This window comes from Pararge aegeria, chromosome 3 (assembly GCF_905163445.1).
Source record: "Pararge aegeria chromosome 3, ilParAegt1.1, whole genome shotgun sequence".
In the NCBI taxonomy this organism is placed as follows: Eukaryota; Metazoa; Arthropoda; class Insecta; order Lepidoptera; family Nymphalidae; genus Pararge; species Pararge aegeria.
The window spans coordinates 13,046,868-13,071,211 of record NC_053182.1 but is presented as its reverse complement, the minus strand read 5'-3'; the positions used below and the strand labels follow the sequence as shown (position 1 = coordinate 13,071,211).

At 35.2% G+C, this 24,344-nt stretch overlaps 1 protein-coding gene across 7 annotated transcripts; it reads left to right on the top strand.

Annotated features, from left to right (window-relative positions):
• Positions 1–676: 676 nt before the first annotated feature.
• LOC120636935 (RB1-inducible coiled-coil protein 1) lies at positions 677–23,706 on the top strand. 7 transcript variants are annotated; one of them, XM_039908508.1, is made up of 24 exons: positions 677–777; positions 1,537–1,593; positions 1,836–1,980; positions 2,635–2,828; positions 3,786–4,030; positions 4,550–4,677; positions 5,386–5,597; positions 6,609–6,820; positions 7,878–8,060; positions 9,287–9,459; positions 10,452–10,638; positions 11,559–11,842; positions 11,918–11,974; positions 12,506–12,632; positions 13,146–13,678; positions 13,971–14,220; positions 14,690–14,860; positions 15,174–15,292; positions 15,957–16,113; positions 16,821–16,958; positions 17,464–17,575; positions 20,556–20,636; positions 20,987–21,209; positions 21,757–23,706. In XM_039908508.1, exons 3-24 carry the CDS (start codon positions 1,913–1,915, stop codon positions 21,881–21,883), a joined length of 3,981 nt encoding a protein of 1,326 aa, XP_039764442.1. In that variant the 5' UTR covers positions 677–777; positions 1,537–1,593; positions 1,836–1,912; the 3' UTR covers positions 21,884–23,706. The 7 variants fall into 7 exon arrangements, with proteins under 7 accessions (XP_039764442.1, XP_039764441.1, XP_039764443.1 ...); XM_039908507.1 differs by having other exon boundaries at positions 1,537–1,734; XM_039908509.1 differs by lacking the exon at positions 1,537–1,593 and having other exon boundaries at positions 20,990–21,209.
• Positions 23,707–24,344: the final 638 nt, after the last annotated feature.

The following is a 24,344-nucleotide window of genomic DNA, read 5'->3' as shown; positions in this document are numbered from 1 at the left end:
TATTTATGTACATGTTACATGAACATATTATAGAATATTGTAAAAGTACTGACATTTTAAATTGGGCAACTAAAACTACTAAAAATTTATTAGCTCGTTAGTAGACGAAACCTACATTTGTCTGACGCCTTTGGTAATTTAAGATATTTGTTTCATCTTTGTTTGCTCAGTACTATTGATTTAATATCAAGTTCTTAATACATAACTTTTAAATTTGCCAGACAGTTTAAAATTATAAGACACTGAAATTTCGAGATTTTTAGGCACAGATCCTTAGTACGAAAACCTAAATTATATTACCTAGTCTACCTAGGAACAAAGTATTTTTCGAAGTAAGTAACTGATTGCTGCATTGCATCGCATCGTTTCGTTGTTTGTAGTCGAATTACGATTATATGGTTCAAGAATACCAGAATCGCTTCACGAAGACGATTATATCATGAATAAATCGAATTCATGGCAAAAAATGTGCTCAAAAGCACAAAACTGCTGAGTATGCTCGAAGGCTCTAGTATACCCTGCATAAAAAGTACTCTGTGTGTATTCCAATAAATATCTAGTAAAATATAATATAACTGATGTAACCAATTATGACAAAGGTCTTTGACCCGAAATGTCACTAATCCCACGAGTTATGTAGTCTGTGCTGTCAGTAATATTTTCATGGTGGTATGAAAAGAAAACTTTGATTGTCATAAAAATAATTGTTTAGCTTTAGTTTTATCGAATTAATACTTTAATTGTACGACGCTCAGTGAAAATCAGCAGTTAATTAATGTAATCGTTTTAAGTTTTTTTTTTACGCTGATATGATAACAGTCTAATTAAAACTAGGAGTTGTGTTTTTCAAGTTTTGTGTACCTTTGTTGTTAGATGCAAAAAACAGTCGTCATTCTGTTACTATTTGGTTTATTGTGTGGAACAGTTTTGCTTTTTAGCTAGTATTTTACTTACCGTAGACCATAATTTGATAAGTCGTTTTATAATCAAAACAAAAGTTAGAAGTCTTAGATTATAATCGATTTGAGTAACACTTGTGGTTGTGACGTCCGTGTTTATTTTGGGAAATATTTGTGGCTTGTTATTACACATATATATAATTATTTAAGAGGTTAAATAATTATATCGTAAATTGTATTCTGTTATTTCTGTAAATTGTAGTATAATATTTTTAATGACATATTGGGTTATAACATACAAAAACAAACACAGATATTTGAAATACCTATTTTGAGGCCACTAAGATAAAGATTATTCAAGATATCTATAAATATTCTATCTAGCTAATAAGTAATGATTATTAGACCTACTTTTGAAACTGTTCATTTGTGGTGCTAAAGGTTTACATAGTTATTTAAGATAAAAAACAAAATTTAATTCTAAACTGCTCCTTACATGTTCACTTTCTAATGAATAAAAATTTATTATAGATAGATTGAATGTTTTTGGGTTCTGTAGTCTAACAAATTACATACAAAACTCTTTTATATCTGAGTGTCTACTACAAACTAAATTAATTTCATCATTATAACTTAGTTGTTTCTTGACTACTACTGTATACTCGTAAACTTGTAAGAGCTACATAGAAATCAGGTACTTCAAATGTAACAAAAATTTACATTGATAGCAAATATTAAAGAATTTTGAAGAATATAATCCTGTTTTTGCTACTTCTACTCCGATCTGACAATAGTGATAAAGAAAAATCAACAGCAAACACAATTATTGTCATCTGTAATTATTGTTTTTTGTTGACATTATCTACATTTGCATCACAGTAGAACTATATATTATGCATTTTGCGAAATACAATTAACCAATATTTCCTTTTATAGCTTACGGTAATGATTTGACAGATATGAATAAACATGGCATAGTTTTTAAAGGAGGTTGTTAAAAATATCAAACAAAGATGCTGTACGTATTTCATGTGGATGCTGGTCAGATGACCACCTATGATATGAACCTGACCTTACAGAGGTGAGTTGAATTCAAATATTTCACCCTTTTGATTGTCCAGTGGCAGAAATTTTAATTTGTTATTATTTTGTATATTTAAAATTTATATCTCATTTACTTTATTGAAAGCCCTATACCTAAACCTTGGACCCTGTGTTATGTCGTATATCTTGCTAATATGCAATTTATTATATTAGTACTCAAAAATCTATAGATACAGTCTGTTTTCCTGAACCTAATTGATATTGTGATTTATAAAATAACTATTGCTTGATCACTGCACATATCAATTAATTTGCTTACACACAAAAGGCCTGTAAAGTATGCAACTTTGGGTGTTTCTAATTAGACTTATTCAACCCCCAGCAATTCACATTTGATAACGGTGTTATGCATTGCATTTTTACCTGGTTATAATCCCTGTGCACACTGTTATCAGGCAGGCTATAAAGCAGAAAATGGAAAAATCCTTCAAAAAAAATATATGTGCAGGGCTTTTGTGCATGCACTCCATTGTCTGATAATATCTGTCCTGTTAGAGAAGGCCTGTGCACAACCTTGTGACATTAATTGGGTTGATTAAGATGATTATATAATATTATTCTAGAGAATTCTGTTCATAATGTTTGTACATTATTATTAGTAGTTGTTATAAGTTTACTCCTATAATTTCAGTGTGGCCAGCTTAAAAGCTGCCATAGAGAGGAAAACAAAAATTCCAGCATCTTCTCTTGTACTTCTTGTAAGTGGAGGAGAGGTGTTGCAGTCAGATCATATGGTGTCTTCATATAGTGCTGGCACTGACACTAACCCAATATACATGTTTAGCAAACCATCAGTCAAAGAAAACCACTTAAATAAACAATCAAGTGAGTATGTTCTTTCTAATATAAGTTATTTATTATATAGAAACTTAAATTACGATTAAACCACATTGGACTGTGGATCAAAAGATGTGCCATTTTCTGTGTTCTGTACACAACTATACAGAAATCTATCTAGTCTAAGAGAACAATTATTTATTACTAGCTGTAGCCTAATTAACTAGAGACTTTCTATGCATCTTCTTTTCTTGAATAAAAACCAGTATGAAAAGTTTTCCTACAATAAATATCCAATACTCATCTCTAGGATACAAGCTATATATGGGCTAAATTTTCACATTTTGACAATAGACTATGTAGGGCTGACTGTTCTCTTAATGTATATTTCTCTTCTATCTTATCTATCTTATATTCACTGTAACTTCTTAATGAAAGGTGCAATTCAAAGAGTTAAATGTTAAATTACATGTATATAATCAATACTGATAATGAAACTATTTTGTTGGATAAGGATTGATATTATACAGAAATGTCATCATCCTTCCTAAATAGAGTTTTGTGTGACTTAACTATAGTAGTTGGATAATAAAGCCTATCAAACTTTTTTCTGGTAATGATGAGTACTAAAAACCTGTTAAACATTAATTTTATGTATCATCAATAATTTATACTGGTAAAGCTACAAGTTGGCATGTTTTTCGTCAATATCTTTAACAAACACTGTGATATTTCAGCTAATATACAACAAACTAATTATAAACATAAACCTAAATTGGTGAAAACCATATGAAGATCTGTTTTGTTAGTTTTTGAATTTATAGTGTTAAGACAGACTTTGTTTTATAGCAGTGAATAATAATAGATTATCTATAGATATAATATATTATTGAGAACATATACTCATAAGTCATAGTCAACCCTACACAATACAGTTATATCAATGTACATAGACTTATTGGAATGAATGAGACAAGAATTATAGAGTAACATGAAACATTTTAGTGTGTGACCTGAGTCCAATAATGGAACTGGAGAGTACGGGTGAGTTCAGAAGTGACACCCGTAGTGCTTTTGAAGGCAAATCTGTAGCTGAACTTAAAAGCTCTGTTGAAAAGTGCTATTCCTCACAGCCAAATGTGCATACTGTGATATCCTGTGCAACCTTAGCAGAACAATTTAGTGACCTGGCGCATGAAGTGTCCAAGAGTTGTGATCAACTTGTACATGAACAGCATTTACAGCATCAGGTATTATGCTTTATGAATAACCACTTGTTTTTTTTAAATTACCATACTGTCATGATCGCTATTTAGCTTCTTGTCCAAAACTTTTTTATTCAAATAGAACTGTAGTCAAGTCACTTAATTAGTAGGATTCGATTTTTTACTTTGTATTCAGAGAGATACATTTCTGAAATCCTCAGCTTAGAACCAATGCTATGAGAGTATACTATCTTATCTGAAAAATTTTAGCTTTCTATTGAAATTACCTTGACAAGGTTATTTTTAGCATTGGCTAAGCATTGGCCTTTCTTCATTAAGTCTAACAATTACCGACGAAAGTTTAGTTATAATGGTAAGTATTTTATTATCTTTCTATAATATTACTGACAAAGGTTTCATCCACTTTTCCTATAAATTGAACACACACCAGTTAAAACTAGATGAACCATATTCCAATTTTGTTTAATGGGTACTTACAAGTAAATAAAATTTCTATTACAGTCTGTTATTTTATTTTGATTGTTATACATTTTTTTTGTATAGGGTTGGGCAGCAGTTGTGGCAAATTTAGAGGATATATATAGCGAGTACTGCGAGAGATCAACAAGTTTTAAGGAATCATTCAAGAAGCAACGACAAAAAAAGGAAGATTATCACGAAAAATTAAATACGTAAGTTTTCTTTTTTTGATAACATCATTTTTATTTGTCAAAATATGGTCACTATCGTTCGTAGAATAATATCATCGTACCTTTACTGGCCGAATACTGGGCTTAGGACTACTCCTAATCTACTAGGCTGGCCAAGTGTGGGTTGGTAGACGTCACACATCTTTGAGAACGCTGTGTAGAACTCTCAGACATGCAGGTTTCTTCACGCTCTTTTAGTTCACAGTTTAAGCAGGTAATATTCCCTAATTTAACGCACGCCGAAAAGTTAGAAGTTCGAATTTGATCCCAGTGATCGAATTCGGTCACCCCAAAAGGGAGTCGGAAACTCTAACCACTGGGTGAATGAATAAAATATACTATGACAATACACACATGTCGTCGTCGTTGTGTTATGGGTACTAAGGGGACTGATTACTATTTTATGAATAATATTTATAACTTATAATATACCTACAGATAAACATCCATAGACTGAAAAACATTCATGTTCATCACACAAACATTTTCCAGTTGCGGGAATCGAATCCCCAACCACGGACTCAAAAAGCTGGGTCAATCCCACTGAGCCAGTCGGACGTCATAAGAGAACGTCTCCGTTTCTAACCACTCCTTTCTACTTTTGTCAGTTTTCGTCCACTCCTTTACATCATTAGCCCATCTTTTCTTCGATCTGCCCACATTTACTTTATCTATTTCTTTTTATTCCAGATTAAATGACGTGTTAAGATCTTTGGGTAAGATACAAATACTCCCTGTTCTTCAGTTAAATGCTGAAGCGCATAGATTTTCTGGCTTCGATGTGTTTGAGGAGACAGAGTTTGAAGGCCACCATTATAAATACAACCAGCCTTTGGATAGCAGCTCGGAGAACAGAGCTGCGGATTTTGGAACAGGAGTGTTCAAATTGTCGGAGGAAGATGGTAATTTGTTATTTTTAATAATAGAGAAATTTATTAAGGACTAACCTGAAAATCAAGTATTTCTGCTTTATTAGTAGCACTGTTTTTATTATAATAATAAATACATAAGATTAGGCATTAAGGCTAGCGACAAACGTATGTAAATTTCCGCTCTAACCATGACTCGATCAATTAATCGTTAAGGCGGGACAGGTCTTCACAGGGAGTTGATTAATATTACTTGAAGCGTTACTTTTTATTGCAGAAGCTCTTAATTTTGGGAAAGGTTATCTGTATGAAATTGCGATATTTTTCAGTAAGGCCAAAATGTAATACTGTAAAGAAATAAATTGATTTCGAATTGTGTAGGTACGATTGATGAATACATTTAAATAAAGTTAGACAAATAGGTTATCGTCGGTTCTATGATGCCCTTGATATTACGCATAGCTGTTTTTGGTCTGCATATTAAATGCTTTGTGATTTATGTAGTTTTTTTTGTTCTAGAAAAAACCAAATTTGTGTTTTCTTTATCTTGCATTTTAGGTTTTTATACTCAGTAAAAAGCGTGATATGTATTTGGATATAACATTCGTTGCTCAGCACATTACATCACCTAACCTAACTTTTTTCTGAAGATAAACGTAATTGTCATCATCATATCAACCCGTACTGGCACAGGGCACGGGTCGTCTCTTACATTGAGATGGGGTTTTAGGCCGTAGTCTACCACGCTGGGCCAGTGCGAATTGTTGGACTCCACACACCGGTGCGAACATTATGGAGAATTCTCAAGCATGCAGGTTTCCTCACGATGTTTTCCTTCACTGTTGAAGCTAGTGATATTTTAATTGCTTAGAATGCATATAAATTATTCAAGTTAGATGTGCGTGCTGGGATTCGAACTCAGCTTCCCGTAAGGGAAGTCGAAGTCCTACCCACTGTGCTATCACCGCTTAAGACCTTAAACGAGAATGTATATAAATACTCTATTATATGTATAAGTATGAGTATAGAAATACTTTATTTTAGTGTTTGAACAAAGACATGCTTCAACCAGCAATGAAGGAGCGTCATCATCAGAAGCAGGTCAACCAGTTGAGGTGCCTGAGGACGCGGAGTCGTTTAAAGTGGCTTCCTGTGAGAGTAAGAAAGAGTTCACGTTGCTGCACTGGATCCTGGCTCAAGGGAATGAGGACTCTTTGCAAGATATCCTCGATTATTGCCAGAAGGGATTGGCCTTAGTAAGAATTATTCTTTCTTTCTTTTTCTTATATATATATATATATATAGATTTCGTGTGCACTTTCATCGCTTAAAGCAGTGTTATTTAAGAAAAAAATTTTTTCTTCTTGTGCCTTTCCACTATTGGAGGTTAGCCGTCATCTCGTCATTAAACTTTCGGTCCTTCGCCATACGGAAAAGTTGTGTTACGTTGGCTATCCCAGTCCATAAAATAATATTGTTGTAAGCGAGAAGAGTAACTTTTTAGACTAAAAACTATCGTGGGTAAATTTAATTTGAATATGTGTTTAACGGCTGAATTTCGTTTATTTACGTGAGTGTGTATCGTGCCGCCTCGCGCAATCTCATGACTTATAGGCCCAAATGGGTTCGAAGCTAGTCGGGTAATGCCCATGAAAAAAGCCCCAAATGGGTTCGAAAATCTCCGACGAAAATTCACAACGAACATTCAGTCGTTAATCACACATTAAGATAGTGGCAAGCCCCCAATCTATCGCAGTAAAAAACAAATATTATTGCTCTCTCGTGCTGACGTAATTTTCTATATCACTTTTAGCTCTTTAAAATTCTCTCTCACAAATTTTAACTTACACAGATTATGTTATCTGTCTCAAATTATAACTTATTCGCGGTGCCAAATTCGGTTATAAAAAGCATTGTCTTCCTATCCATTCTCAGCCCATTCTACTATCCCTACTTATATCATAAATGCGAAAGTGTTCATTTGTTTGTCCTTACTCTACGTCCTAACAATACAACGAATTTTATTGATTTTCGGAGAGAAACATAGGCATTTTATCCCAGGAAAAAGTAACGCAATAAAATAATATAAGCTGTTGCCCGCGGCTTCGTATGCGTTTTTTTGGTTTTTCGTGAATCCTGCGGGAACTGTTCATTTTCCCGGGATAAAAACCAGCCTATGTGTTAATCCAGCCTCTAATCTAAATTGGTTCAGTAGTTTTTGCGTGAAAGAGTAACAAACATCCATCCATCCATCCATCTATGCATACTTTCGCATTTATAACATTAGTAGGATGTTCATCTTATCTTTTCCAGATCGATTCAGAGCCCTTAAAAGAACGCGAAGAAGAACTTTATCACATATTGGAATATGCGAACGTGCATGGTCTTAAACAGATTAAAGGCATTGAAGACCGCTTATATGGGCTCGATCAGCTGAAGAGTGAAGTCAAAAGAATCGAGCGTGATCAACACAAACAAGCGGCTTCTCTTATACAGGTAAATTAGAAAAATAATAAAGGAGTTGTCCGGAAATGACTACCGCCATGCTTATTTCTGACGCTAAACATCATTGCTGTGTTCCGGTATGAATGATGTGGTTGCTGGTGTGCGGTACATTATGCTTAATACCTAAGTCTCAGGCTGGTGGACACACGACGGGACTTTGTAGGACTCGCTCCTTGGATATCCTGTGAAGTGTTGATCTGTTAACAGGCGATTTTCCAATTACAAACATGTAGGCCACCTGTCCGTCCGTTATTTACCCGTCCATCAACTAAACTTTTATAAAAAAACTACATCGTTCCGGACCAGAGTGCCAAGTGTGAAATTTTCTACCTACGTTTACTTGTTCGATCGCGTGTCAGTGATCTTCTACTTTATGGTTTACTACTTTTTATAGGGTATCGAAAGAGCGCCATCTAGTTAACTTTCACGCAAACGAATAAGTAAACGTTGGTAAAAGAACTCACACTTTGCACTCAAACAAGGGAGTTTAAGCGATTGTGACTTATTAAAAATGAAGAAGTATAAAGTTGATATTGGTATAACCGATACAGAAGTGCGTCTGTTCGTTTATCTGTTTAGTTATTTATTTGTTTATAATCTCTCTCTCTCTCTAATCCATGTTTCGTTCTACATATCGATCTTGATACATTTTGGCATAGTGATACAAGCTATATCTATCGTCCTGGATTAGAAGATTCTATTTTCGATTTTCATGCCTGAAAGCCTCTGGAAATCGTTATGTTCGGCTCAAACGCTAAATCAATCTCGATCTTGAAAATTATACACCCAGGTAGCTCGCACCTTGGAGACTGACATATATATACCTTGCAGCCCGGGAAAATAAACGATTATAATTATACTATTAAAGTAAAATTATAAAACCGAATATGGAAAAGCACCCTGCTTTACGGTATAACATACTAGTAAGTATTTATATAGTTGTCGTCGCCTCAATAAGGGGTGGTTTAGGAAAAAGATAATTGGGAAATATATATATTATATATGAACTAAAAATAAATAACGTTCTTTAGGTAGTAAGAAGTTTATCGGGTCATTTAGTCGTTATGAAAATTAAGCTTAATTTGCTATACTCCGCGAAAAGCAGGAGAATCTGTATGGTGTAATTTATAATTTCTTCAATCCTTATACTCCACACCGAACACATCTTCGGCAATGTACCCAAACTCACACAAATATGTGAAATCACTTTGTTGCAGTATCGCGACCGACTGACCTCAGCATGCGATCCGTCTGTCTTACCCACGCTAATGGAGTCGCATCGGTGTCAACTGGACAAACTATTGGAAGGCCATCAACTCTTGGTTGACATCAGACGACGCATCGCTAAGTCTAAGGACGAACTATCGCACATATTGAAGGCTAGACTTGAGTAAGTAAACTTAGAGCCAACTTAAAGTACATAAAAATATTATAAGTACGAAAGTGTGTTTGATTCTTTATTGGTTGGTTTTTTTGCAAATATTCTGACCAAACACTGCACCAATCTTGATGAAATATGACACATATATAGCTTGCAGCCTGGAGATGGACATGAGCGCTGGAATTTAATTAAACCAGAAATAAAAGTGGACGAAGTCGAAATGGGTGATGGGTATAAATAAATAGTGATTCCAATCTTATTGTTTTAAGTTAGCTTTTGAAGCAAGCTTTTGTAAAAGCAATCTTGGTCTAATCACTTATATATAATTAACTTTTTGGTTTTTCATCAACCCATTTCTAGCCCGCTACAGGATACGGGTCTTCTCCCACAATGAGAGGGAGTCAAGGCCGTAGTCCATCACGCTAGCCCAGTCCGGATTGGTGGACACCTTTGAGAACATTACGGAGAATCTCACGTTTCCTCACGATGTTTTCCTTCACCGTTGAAGCGAGTGGAGTTTTAACTGCTTAAAACGCACATAACTTAGAAAAGTTAGAGGTGCGTGCTGGGATTCGAACACGACCCCTCCAAAGTGTAGTCGCAGTCCTATTGGGCTATCACCGCTTATTTATTTATTTGGGTTCACAAACAACAACACAATATCACATTTTACAATGGTATACATAGTACAAATAATTACTCACTGCGGCGTCAACTGCGTAAACATATGCGTATAACAAGAAATATTTGTTAATGGGGCTCAAAACCTTATAAAACATTATTGTAGCAACAATTTCTACCAAAATACAAACAAAAAAAATATGTTGGAAGGAAATCTTATGATTAATAAATTGTGATCGCAAAACTTTGTCTTAACAGGCATACAAAGTAAATAATTATAAAAAAAAACCTCTAACAGAAAGCAGGAAAGTGCTAACTTGTAGTGAAAAAAAAAAATCTGTAAAGATGTGCGTTGTAATGGCGGTGGACTGTCACAACAGGGCGGTGCTGTTGATCGAGAACTCGATGTCGGTGCAGGACGCGCACGCGATGTTGTCGTTCCAGTGCTTCAACCGGCTGGCGCGGTACTTCGGTATCGTTTCGCAGTTGCACCGCGCGCCCGCAGTGTTCGTGCGAGCGGTGCACGAAGTTGTGCGACGGCGTACCTTCTCGCAGGCACATCTTAAGGTAATGCTTTAATTAATTGGACTGTGTCGGGTTATAAATTAATATTTACTAGCGAAGATTGGTAACACAGCCGCGGCTCGCGTCAGCAGTTGACCGTCGATATGATTTTGATGCGATGGTGCTTCAAAACTGCCCACTTACAATTTATTTATTTTGCGCTCGAAGATGCAATTTTATATAATAACCCTCTTTTTGTAAATTAGCCTGTAAGTTCCATTTAAGTGGAAATTCCTTGTGAAAAAACTTGTGGTTAAGATACATACAATTTTTGAGTATTCACAGTGTATTTAGAAGCATATAATTAAATTCCACAAAATTATTGAATACAACTAAAATTACAAGTTTTTGAAATTTTGATTACAATAAAAACAATTTAATATAGCGAAAATGACATAACACAATTTTAGGAGATATTTATAATATATACAGGGTTTAAATAAAAAAGAAAGAAAAATCTTGGCCTTCTAGGTCGTGTCATTAAAACTAACAAACAACTCTTGTTCTACGGCTTTTCAAAATTCAGCTTTAATTTATTTGATATAAAAAAGTAATAAATCATGTTAATTCTGTAAAGTGACATTGAACTCTGAAACCATCTGCAACAGTTAGAGACTGATAAAGATTTCACATAAACAAAGACTGCTTGCGCACGGAAAAAGCGCATTTAAACCTTCCATTGACTTATCAATTAGAGTTATGCAATATCCGTGGCCAAAGCCTACCACAAAATAAGTGGCCTTAGTACAAAATTTGGACGTAGACATTTTTGGGTTTCACGTCAATAAAATGTAACATTCTTGTGATTATTGTGTATTCTGCTACGTAATAATTACATGAATATTTCTATACTTTTGTTATATACTGCCAAGCGTTTTGTTCATCAATAAAGCTAAACACTGATTTCTTGTTTCGATTTTTAGTGGGCAACAGACTTGGCACAAAAACTTATTATAATACACGAGGAAGAAGTTACTCGCCGCCAAGAATTCAATTCACATTTTGATGACCACTTTCTCAAGAGCTTATTCCCCGGCATGACGGACCTCCCACCCCCCTTCGCGACGCAGGCGCCGCCAGCTTTCGACGTCAAACTACCAAAACTCACAAATGAAGATGTAGAATTTATATCAAATGCTTTTCCGGATCTTGCAAGCGAAATACTTAAATACGACATGGAAGCGACTGTCAAATTCTTTCAACAAAGGTAGGCTTTTTATTCTAATCAAAGTTCTAGTACCTACGCCATATAATATATTACTTAAGTTTAATTTTTTTTCAGGCTAAGTTCTTCAGATCACGAGGAAAAAGATGCAGATGTTCAGGTTGATTTCGAGAAGTAAGTTCTAATTTAATAAAGAAACATAATTTCTTTGATTACATCGTTTATATTCGGTGTTGAATTTTTGCGAAAACATTTGATCACACATTGTCATATAACGATGTTAAGTATGTTTAAAATATGTATGTATGGTAAAGTCCGAGTCAAGTCAAATTCATTTTGACTACAATAATGTTAGCAATATTAAAACCTATATACGCTGTCGACGTGACTTTGTCAGCTCTATGTTTGAGATAAAGGATTACCTGTAGAGCCAGCGTGCGTGCCACAGGAGAGTTTTGCCTTCCCATTATCTTCCCTTCCTATTATATGTATAGAAAAAATACGAACATGAGTAATGAAAATTATCTCGTAGCACGCTTCCTAACCCTATAGAGCATTGCGTGGATGTTATAATTTAACGGTCTCAACATATACCCCGATTAGCATGTCGATTTGTCGAGGACTGTATCTTGATTATCAACGATGGTACTCTTTAAGTTGCATTTAATAAAAAAAGTTTAACTAAATGTTTTCTCGCTCCCACAGGGACTTTGAATCAGAAACAGAAACTGATTTCGAGAAGCTAAGCAGACAGAGCGGTTCCCAAAAGGCTAAAATGGATATTTCGATTAGTTGTGTTCCCTCGACCATGGCAGTATCCACAGTCACTGAGGTGCGAACCCTACCTATTATACTGGAATGGAGTCCTAGAGAGGAATTTGTCGACTCCGAGTTTTATATCGAGGAGTCGCTACCGTCAAGCCTGGAATGGGGCCGGGACGAACGACAGGTGCACTAATATGTGATCAAATATTACCACTCATATATCCTGGTGTGGTTTTTTGAAGAATTAATTTATTGGATTCATTCAAAACAAAATATTTTCTTTTGGATCCAATGTAAAGAGAATCTGTTAACTCTAAAAGCTATAGATGTAATGACATAAAATACCTAAAGTGTACGATGATTTATTTATTCGCTATTTATGAGCATATCTGAGTGGTCACGTTACTAGTTGTTTTTCTTTGCTCCTGTCTTCGTCGGCCCCGTGTAGTGGTTTAGTGGCATTTTTTTCCTCAAACCAATATCAACTTTTATTATTTAAGTATATGCTTTGTTCTATTTATTTTGTAACTGTGAAATACTTGCGGCTATTCGTTGTATTGAAAAATGATTAATATTATAGGATAACATGGATACATACCAAGTGAACATCGAAAAATTGCAAGACTTTTTGGGGAAAGTATATAGTTTGTGCAAAATAAATATAGTTTTAATTAAAGAAGAGCTTGTAAAACTTAAGGGCGAAATAGATGAGCAAAAGAAGTTTGTACATACGAAATATATAGAAATCACTAAGGCTTGGGAAAAGAATTGTGCAGAAACTGAATTGAGGTTTCGCGAGCAAACGCAAAGATTAACAGTGGATCATGAATTAGAATTAAGTGACATGAAGGCATCATTAAATGATAAAGATGAGTCAATAAGTATATTAAAGAAAGACAAAGAAGAATTAGTATTAGCTCATAAAAATGAAATAGAAAAATTAGACGTTGATCATCAAATGACAAAAGATTTGCTCGAAAAAACACGCGAAGAATTAAAGGCTTTTGATAAAAAACTTAAAGAATTTGAAGTTCAGAAGCAAAAAGAATTTAAAGAAATACAAGAAAAAATGCATCTCGAGTACAAAGCAGAAATAGAATCACTAAGATCTAGGTAAGTAACCGCTTCTATAAGGATCCTTTATCAAATACCTGTTTATTTTCAATCCTAGGTAAATCAGAACAAAAATTAAAAATAGGTTTTTTTTAGCAATTAATTAAAAATGTGAAGTATGTACATATAACGATTATCGGGAATTTTGGATCAAAATTTGTTGCTTGTATTAAAAAATATAATTCCAATATAATAAGCCATATCTTAAGATATAATTTTTTAAATTATCTGTTCCACTTTACATGTGTCACAGAAATTTCGTTAACGTTACAACAGTAATGTATTTCCATAGGTTCCGATTAGTAGCTTTAACAAACAATATGGACCGGTCTCCATCGGAGTCTAGTCTAGAGAAAATAGAAAGAACAGATGTGATAGAGATAAGCAATCACAACGCTATCGTGATGCAGACGAAGGAAAACGCAGAAGTGGAAAAGGAGGAAGCTGTCAAAGAGGCTACTGATAAGTGTAAAACTGAGTGGGAACAAAAGTTAAATGCCGAAATATCACTATTAAAAGCGAAATATGAAGCGGAGAAACAGGTAAGCTTAATATTTTTGAAGAACATTAAACTGGATATTTAAACATTTCAGAAGGGAATGTGGTTTCGAATGTATCAAGGAAAGTGAACTGCCATTTTTGCTTCTTCAACTAAGCGTTATACAATTTTCTGGAGTTCGCTTTCCGACATAGTTTAGATCTAGCCCGGTTTCGAGCTTTACATTTTTTGGGTATTTTTCCCACAAATCGGCGTTTACGATGAGAGTTTGTACGGGCCTACGATATAGCTCCAGATATAGCGACGTCAAGCAATCTGTTACGGGAGCTAAGTGGTCTTCGTGCAACATGACCGTAGATAGCCGTAGCACCTAAGATCTGCTTCTTACAGATACGATCGTTTTGGAGGGAATGTAGACTGTAGGAGGACTCTCGCGTATTTTTAGAAATAAACATAAATTACCCTAATTAGTACACAACATTCCTATTGTAAAGAGTTCATAAATGTTAAAGGTGACGATAACGGAAGTTACACGGAGGTTAATATCAGAGAAGGACCGCCAGCTAGAGTTATTGAGGGAGCGCGAACATGCTTTGACGCGGGAGTGTAACAAATATCGCGAGACAATACAACAGCTGACAGATCCCGAAACCAACGAATGTGACTACCTTCTCAAAACTCAGGTAACGGTGAAGATACGTTTATAGATAAATCTTAAACTAAGAGCTAAATTGACAGCTTTAAAATTATTATAATTAGATCCGGTGCAAAAATTATGGCGTTACTTTAGCCTTTTAATTGTAGTTTAAGATTTACAGACAACTGAATTAACTATAAATTAATCAAGTTAACTTGGAGGCAAGCCCTAAATAGCATTAAGGTAGTTTTTAAATACTGTGGTTTTTGCATACAAAGATCATTTTCACAGAAAATAGGCATGTTGTTTGATTTGGCTTGTAGTTTGGGAGTGGAAATTCAAAGAAAATCTTTGTTTAGCTTGCGACACTCGAAAACGAAAAAGCATTACTTCAGCAACAAGTTGCAGATCTGAAGAAGGAATTAGACAAGAAAAATGATGAAGCAGATAAGAGCAGAGAAGATGATAGTGAAGGCAGGTTAGTGTCTACAATGTTATGAGACAAAAAACTTGATTAAGAATTAGTTATAGTATGTAGTATGTACAGTTAGGGGTAAATCTTCTTGTATGTTTCTTTAAGAACTAGTTAAAACTGTTTTTTAAATTACAATTTTAGTAAAAATTTTGTATCACCTGTATAGAAAAAGGACTTAATTTGTTATATGGGTTGAGCCGGAAATAGATGAATTTTTAAATTTTAGAATTTATGGCCACATATGGTCAAAAATCCTGTGTGCATATGTCATATGCTGATTTATTATACTGTTATAGTATAGACCAAGGGTTCCCAAGCTTATTAAGCTAGTGGCGCACTTACAAGTTCAGAAATTTGTCAAGTTATCTAGCTAGTTAAAATAGATACCTATCTATTACCTCGTCAGTCGGGCAGATAGAAGAAACATCCTCATTATGAAACTAATAAAACCATAATAAATAATCAATTTTTGGGAGGACTAAAATGCTAAAGATTGCCGCCTTTTTTCCTCTTGAAATTTAGAGCAATTGAGAACTCGCACAAACCTGGAATGTTAGAGATGCGTGTGGGTGATCTATCTCGGTCGTAATTCTAAGCACAAGCTATATGGTTTCAATCGAGAAATGGGAATTTAAATAATATTTTTATCATGGCAATTGTTTCTAAGATCGTCACCAAAGAAGGAAGATGGCAAGCGTTCCCGGATACGATGCCATACTCCCCTAGGATTGGCCGGCGGTACATTGAGCTTATCATCGTGTCTTCCCGGGCATACGGTACTTGTTTTATGGGACCCAGCGCACCTCAACTATACTGTCATGCAGGTGAATATAATACATTGAGGCAAACCATTTGGTTTGCTTGTATTTTATAGAAGATACTACTATTTGATAATGAATGCTGCTGCTAGAAAAAAGTATTGAGAAGCTATCACAGTCACAATAGGTTCGAAGTTCATATAAAACTTGAGCTAACTTAAGCATAATCTGTTATTACATAACGGTTTATATGAACGATAGAAACATGGGTTTGAGTTGGTCTTTAAAGTTTTAGTATGTGTGACACGGTCAGCCATCTGTGTCCTTCTCTCTCTCTCTGAAATCTCTTTTGAAATGCACACTAATTTTATACGAAGAAATGAAATACATAAACAGAAGAAACTTATTCGAGCCGTGCACAGGTGGTTTTATCGCTTAAGCGATGTCTTCCATACCACCTTTGTTGTAAGGATATACTGCGTACGCGTAGAAGCGACAATTTAACTTTGTTCTGAAATATATGTGTGGATATATGTCAAAAAATACTTGATTTAAAGTCTTCTAATAAACAATCAAATCAATTTTCACATCTACGTGTATTGTGTTTCAATATGTCGTATTTTGCTGGTATGTCAAAAAATTATAATTATGCAAAAATAAAAATATGATTTATATGATTATATATTTTTCAGTTTTATTTACATTTTCGTGTAATGTTACCACCAACGTAAGTTATTAAAACTTGGTTTAGTAAATAATTAATTACTTTATAGGAAGCGTCGATAATGTACTTCGTGCACAGTGACTGCTTGGCCGCTCTCGATCTTAGCATACAAGTGAAGAGCGAAAGTGAACGGCGACTCTATGCGGTCGCTACGGTGGAGTCAAAGGAATATTGCTATGCTAAGAAGGTATTTTAAATTACACCACATCAACTCATTACCGGCCGGCATTGGTCTGTTCCCACAATGGAAGGGGTTAAGGCCGTAGTCCACCACGCTGGCCCAGTGCGTATTGGTGGACTTAACACACCTTAGAGAACATTATGAACTCTCAGGCTAGCTGGTTTCCTCACGATGTTTTCTTGCACCGTTGAAGCAAGTGATATTTTAATTACTTGAAACGCAAATAACTTAGAAAAGTTAGAGATGCGTGCTGGGATTCGAACTCGGCCCCCCGAATGTGAACTCGAGCTCCTACCGCTTCAATTTATTTTAAGTTACAAATAATGATATTTCCTCGCAAGTGTAGGTAAAAGTACTCCCGGAAGTTGGGTTTCCTTCGACGTATAAATTTAGTACTTTCAAGGAAAGAACGAATAGTAGCCTATTCGTTCTTTCCTGAAGCGTTCGGAAAGCGCGCTCCAAACCAAACCACAATATTGTTTAAAATATCCTGTGAAAAATTTCTTTGCAGAGCGGGAACCGGTATCAGATGCCACGCGGATCGCGCTTCTATCGAGTGTTTGTTAAGCCGCTAAAGCCGCATCCACCTCACCCGCCGTGCTGCGACCATCGTCACAAGCAGGGTGTGTCTAATTCTCCTACACTCACTCACGTAGAATAAAAAGACTCGTTCGCACACATTTATATAACGAACATATATGACTTTACTAACATGTTATAAACCGAACACATTTGAGAAGTGATGAAGATGGTAGCTTACAGGCAGTTATAAGGCACTTTTTTTATTTTTTTATTTGGGACTTAAAACAATTACATATAACAACAATAGCTCTTAAATTTAACAAAAAGAAAAAAATGGGGTTAATATATAATCCACAACACTATCCACATAATATTGTAAGGAGTAGTAGGGCGATACGATATAGATACAAGTAACACTTACTACAGATAATATTAACTGTAGGTACCTAAAGTACCTAATCAAAAATTTAATTTAGCTGTCATAGCAAGTTAATGCTAAAAATTACTAGTGCTACTAAAAAAAAAACAAAAAAAAAAACAAAGGGATAGAAAAACCAATTGATTGATTGATATAAAAGAAAAGAAAGAAAGAGAACACACATTTTACTTAGAAGAACCCTTATGGGCTTATTACGCAGCATCGCACAATCATTTATTCATTTATATTCTTAGTTAACTTACAGTTAGCCAAAACGTATACTAAGCCAGTTACAAATGTACATTATTATTATTTTTGTATTAGTAAATTTGATCTAGATGTAATTTATGAACTTAGCTAAACAGCTAACGAGCATTTGCTAAGTGCATCTGGATTGTCAACCTTATTATTAAGGAACAAGTAGTAGTGTAGAGATAACGGTTTGTCGGTGGTAACTAGCCACCGAGACCAGACCAGAGACAATTAAGAAAAAGGCGTCAAATAGGACATAATATGGCAATACACATTAATGATAGAAACATTTGTAATACCCCAACCGAAGCTAGTTTCATAGAAAACACTCATTTGATTGCACTCAATATAAAAGCCACGGATAACAAAACTACGTAGTAGCGTCTAGCGACCAAACCATATTATGTCGAAAATAATAAGCTGGTAGCGATAAGCACCATACAAGTTTATTATTATTCGATTTTTGCTAATTTTGCTGTACACAAACCGGTAAACTGAATTGACATCTCTCTCTCTCTCTCTCTCTCTGCCATTTTTATTAATATGATTACAAAGTTCAGTTTAGGATTTGTGTACTATTGAGTTTTTTTATTGTTTGATAATAATATTTGTTTATTTTATAAAAATTGTGCTAAAAGTAGACTGCACTATAATTGTTTTCAATCAAATTTACTACATGCTCATTTTGAAAAAAAATTATTGCTATGTACCAATAAATTAATTGGAAACCTACTCTTTAAATATTGATCAAGTTACGTAGTTCGGAATCGATATTTCCGGTACTAGGTACATAAAACCAGATATTCTATAAATCATGCAATATTTTTTTTGGTTTGTACATAATTTGTATCACATTTATCTCCATAATATTATTGCTGTTATGATTTTATTTCGTCATTAAACAAATAATATTTTTATATAGTTCATCAAATTCTATCGTAAGTGTATTACACTTTCAAAATACGTGAAAGTATAGAGTGATAATAATGTAATAGATCAAACTTATATCCAATCAATAATACTTTGCTTTTTGGACATGTTATAATAATAATACGTGAAAAGCAAGAATAAATCATTCCTTGCCTTACGCCCATTAAATGTCTGGGCACTCCCTTTGATTAGAAATTGATGAACCTTAAATTGAAGCTACGCTGGCGTGACGGTTCTTATTCCATGATGAACGGGGAAGGCGAGAATGTGAGATGAGTTGGCTGTGCCACGTTGACGCAACTAGTGGATAATTAGAACGCATCTTGCATGTAAACTACTTGATCTTGTTCTTTCTTCAATATTAAACGCACCAATGACATAAGAATTCGCACAAAATGACTTGCGTTTTCTTTCTGACTAGTATCCCTAGAGTTAGGAACATCTTTACAAAATCTGATTTACCTGATTCTTACCTTATCTTTCTAAACAAGATGTAATAGGCATCTTGTAATTTGGGCCACATCTACACTTTATACCGGCTAATATTGTAGATTTCGAAAACACGCAATATGCGTACTAATTATTCACCGGTTCTTTGTTGCAAGTGCGGGTTCAATACGTATAATTTAGTCGCCTTATCGTAGCATAGCAGTTTGGTAAACGCATCGTTTTCCCATCGTCCGTCATCGCAGGTCGCACCAGCGTGGCTGACGCCATAGTTGCGCTTTGCGCTGTGTAGCATTATAGTGTTGCTTTGTGCATGAAATCGATGTATTTGTTACTTAAAACCCAGTCATTGGTATAAAATGAAAAAGGCTTGGCCAGCGTCTGTGTTTTTAGTTAAAAATTAGTTAACTAAATGTTTCTCTTCGATTTGTTGCACATTAGTTCTTGGGATATTTGTAAAATCCAGTTTCTATTCAAAATGGTTATCGACCATGTTGAAGTCCTTTAAGAAATTGATCCGTACCAGATGTTGAAGTCCTCCACGTTTCCTGAAGATTCAACTAAATCTAGATTATTATTCTTTAGAGTTTGTAGTAGTCGTTGCATCGATTGCACAGTCGACATTAGTTGCTGCATTAATCCGATGAGATTGACTCGAGCTGCTATCATTAGTTCAAATTTTCTTAGGGCGTAAGTTCTCACCGGTGTCTTCTTGCGTATCTTTATTGAAATATAGTATAAGCAGCGTTTATGGCGTAGGCGCGTGTGACGGGTTTTTGTAATAGGCTGGCGTCATTTCCGGAGCGGTCCCAGTCCCGGGCGAGTTTTAGAATAAGTCCTATGATAACAATGCATTGTGTGCATCTCCGCACAAGCTTTACCAGAAGATATTTTCGTCAGTTTGTAAATAAAACGGTACATGAACGTTATACTTGGAAATTAGTGGAGAATTATTCAAATGATTCGTTGGCCCAACATTTTATACCAATGTATCCAATCTGGGGTACTAGTTGAGCACTCGCCTTGCGTTGCAGATGCAATGGCGGGCAGCGTACTCTCCATGCTCAGCAGCAAGCGACCACTCAAGAAATGGTTGACCTACATGCATGCTCCAGGTCTTGCTTTTATTTCATCCTTCCATTTAGTCTCAGATTTTAGCTTGTTTAGAACATATCTTAATCACTAGAGCCCGCTTATTTTGTTGATTGTCGTGGCTAACTTTTTTTTGCGTTACGTGTAATATTCAAAATCTTCGCTGCGATATCAAAGCTACTTTTTAACATTCTGTTAATCATTATAAATTGAAATTAAAAGAATCGAGGGTGTTTTTACAAATTCCAATTTACTCTGCATTGTTCATATAAATGTTTGTGTTTTCAATGTCCCATCAATACCATTGAGTTAGGTGAAAGTTAAAGATGTGATAAACTGAAGATAAAACTTACCTGAAATAACAAATTGCCAGCAGATATGCAAAAATCAGTGGACACAAGTCAGTCAACGAGTTCAAATACGGACGAAGCAAGTCGCGTGGAGGTAGCTACTGCTACTTTAATTAATTTGGAATCCCCCGTATCGACGAGTGAAGGAGCTGTGCCGGCCGTTCCGTCGGAAGACCAGCTCGATTCCATCGAGGCTAGTGAACAGTGGCAGACTACGAGGATGCAAGCTTCCACGACGAGTGCTGTGTGAGTATGGCTTACTAATACTCAGATCACCTACAATTACTCATATCAAAGATATTTTTTCATACTAATATACATTCAGGACCTTTATGAATACCGCAGGGTTAAAAGATATAGATAAGGCCAATGGTATTTCTTGAAAATAAAATCGATTCTGGACCGGTTTCCGCAATTAAAAACTTCTCGAATATAGCGATGTTGTACCATAAAGATTATTCCTATTCAAATTCCAAATTAATTTATGAAAACCGAGCGAAATGTTCCAAAGCAACCTTGGTCTAAGAAATTCATCAATTGTGTAGAACCACAGCTTCATAAATGTGTTTTAACAGATTTTTTCAAATTTATGCATTGGCAGGTCCAAAATTACCTGCGGAGTCATGTTATAAAAGCGCAAAGGATTTATGTACTTTTCCCGACAATATGCCGATGCCACTAATTTATGTCCGTTTATAGTAAGTCGATTTTATATCTAGTTTTGGGGATCATAGTAACATTATGTTTTTCGTGTGTATATGTGTGTAATATGTTTAAAATCTGTTGTCATCAGTACTGACATGGAATGCAGCGTGGGTCGGTGTCCGGGCCCGGAGCCATTGGAGCTGACAGTGGGCGCGAGCTCGCTGGTGTCTGGTGGCGCACCCGGTCCGGAGTTAGCTGAAGAAGCGACTCCGTGACGACAACCCCCGCACCCCTCAGTACCCTGCACCACCTCGCAACAAACAGTGAGACATGCTTCTGTTCTATAGGGCTTCAATGTGAAAAAGCATACTCGGCTTCCAAAAAAAAATCTTTTTTGTAAGCGTTAGGAACCCGGACACCACTTGCCCTTACGCCACACGACCTGCCCGCCACGTTACTTTCCCCCACCTTACCTCACGCTACTTCTCCCACGCGCCACCTGACCTTATGCCACGCCTCTACGCTACGTACCTACCAGTATTGAGTTTAATCAAATTTTAGTATGTTTGTAAATTTAATTAGCTGTGTGCTAATTAAATTTATAAACAAAACAAAATAGTCTTCATATACAAAAACACTTTAAAAAGGCGATGATATGCATGGCTGTAATTATTTAGTATGTTCTGTTTTATGTATATGGGTGGTGTTGCTTTGTATAAAAATATTACGATTTAATTTAACTCAACAACCAACGCGTTGCATAGCGCTGGAACGGGTGGCGTGTAGTATGTTCCCAGCCTCACTTAATTGCCAATTTTAAATTGTGTTACATTTGCTCCAAATATTTGCTACAAACGTTATAATTTACACTTTGTTAAGTGTAGGTGCGGATAACAAGTGATTAGTTAACACGTTAAGTGACAAATGTTGACAAAATTAAACCAACATGTTCATTACATACTCAGTTTATCTATAACTTGTGATATGTATTTTTAACAGGCACTTGTTTATTAAGAAAGTGTAAATCAGAAACGTTAACGTTTGCATCGAGCAACGGTGGATTCCAAGCACGGTGTTCCGATTTTACGCCCAGATATTGTGTTCCCAGTCCCTTAAAATTTGCCTCACCGTGCTCCACCATATACATATACATCTTAGTTAACTTTCACGCGATTTCCAAAATAAACGAAGGTAGAAAATATCACACTTGACACTCGGATGGTTTTTCTGTTAATTAGGCAATATCCTAAACAAAGCTAGATATCGCTTTAACTCAGGATTATTCAATGGCTATGTATCACCATATCGATATTGACATACCACAAAGCGATTGAGCGATCGATTACGATGTCGAGTAGATACCAATTAGTGGTGTGGGTTTGCTATACCCCTAACTGTTTAACCCGCTTCAATCGTAGACCGACTCATCCTAATGAAATGGAATGGAGGATAGCTTGTGGGGATACCTTAATGTAACCACAAAAAAAAACCTATATTTTGTTTTGTATGACCAAGTTTAGAACAACTTTTTTACAGAGAAGTTGTATGTAATATTACAACGAATTGCCAATATTTTGTATCGAGATGCGGCTGGATAGTGTTACCTACCTTCATCTTATTACATAGCGTGAACTATATTATACGTTTTATACACAAAACATGTTCATTAGTCGTCATAAATTACGCTTCGAATCACAACAATTATTAATGAAATCCAATCGTTTTCAACGTAAGAAATAAATCGTGGTTATCGAAAATAATCCCAATTTATACAAGAAGTGCCTCAGGGAGATTTCGACAGTCGCTAAATAATCATGCTGATAGCTATAATAACACAGTTAGCAGTATTATTTTCTTGTGACAGTTCATTTGACTTGATGTAATAAAAATAAGGATTACAATTCAATAACAAAACATCAAAAATATTAGTACTGCTCTAAGCGATGTTAGTAACTTATATAATGATATTCAAGGTCATTTGGAAAGGGGACACTAGGAAACACTACTCATAAAAGTATGACTCGATCCAGAGAACTGATTTTATTAATTCAAATAACAAATATTTTCTTTTGTCTATTAAAGGAACCTTAAAAAAAATTGACAACTCAGGGTATGCACAGGGTATGCAGATGATATAAAATAAAGAAAATATCCAGTAAGAGTTATAAAAAACTTAAGGATATGCATTGTAATAGGTATAAAAAACCTACCCTTATGTATTTATAACTCGTATTCGAGACTTTCTTAATTTTATATCCTCTGCATACCCTGTGGAATACCCTCTATGCACGCCACTACACAAACGTGTCTTTACCATAATTTACGTTCTATGCAAATATTATAAAGCTGAAGTTTATATTGTAAGCGCCATTTAAGGAACTAAGGGCGCTGAGTTTAAGCAAATGACTAAGTTATGTTGCGAGTATTGAATGCAGTTCAGATTGCAACGGAATATACCACGATCTGAAATAACATTTCCTGCGTTCGAGGTTGTACGCTATATAACATAATTCTTCGACATGCTCTTGAGGGTGAAACTGCGAGGCATTGCTAGTATTATTAAATTGATATTGATACGTAATTAGTGCATAATTTTACTAGCGGTTCCTTCTAGTACCGGCACTATTGTATTCGGGGTAGTGGTTTTAGTGAGACACAACCGTATACAGCTTCTGATATGTCAATTTGTCCCACACAAATTTTCATTCTACAACGTCTGTACAACGCATCGTCTGC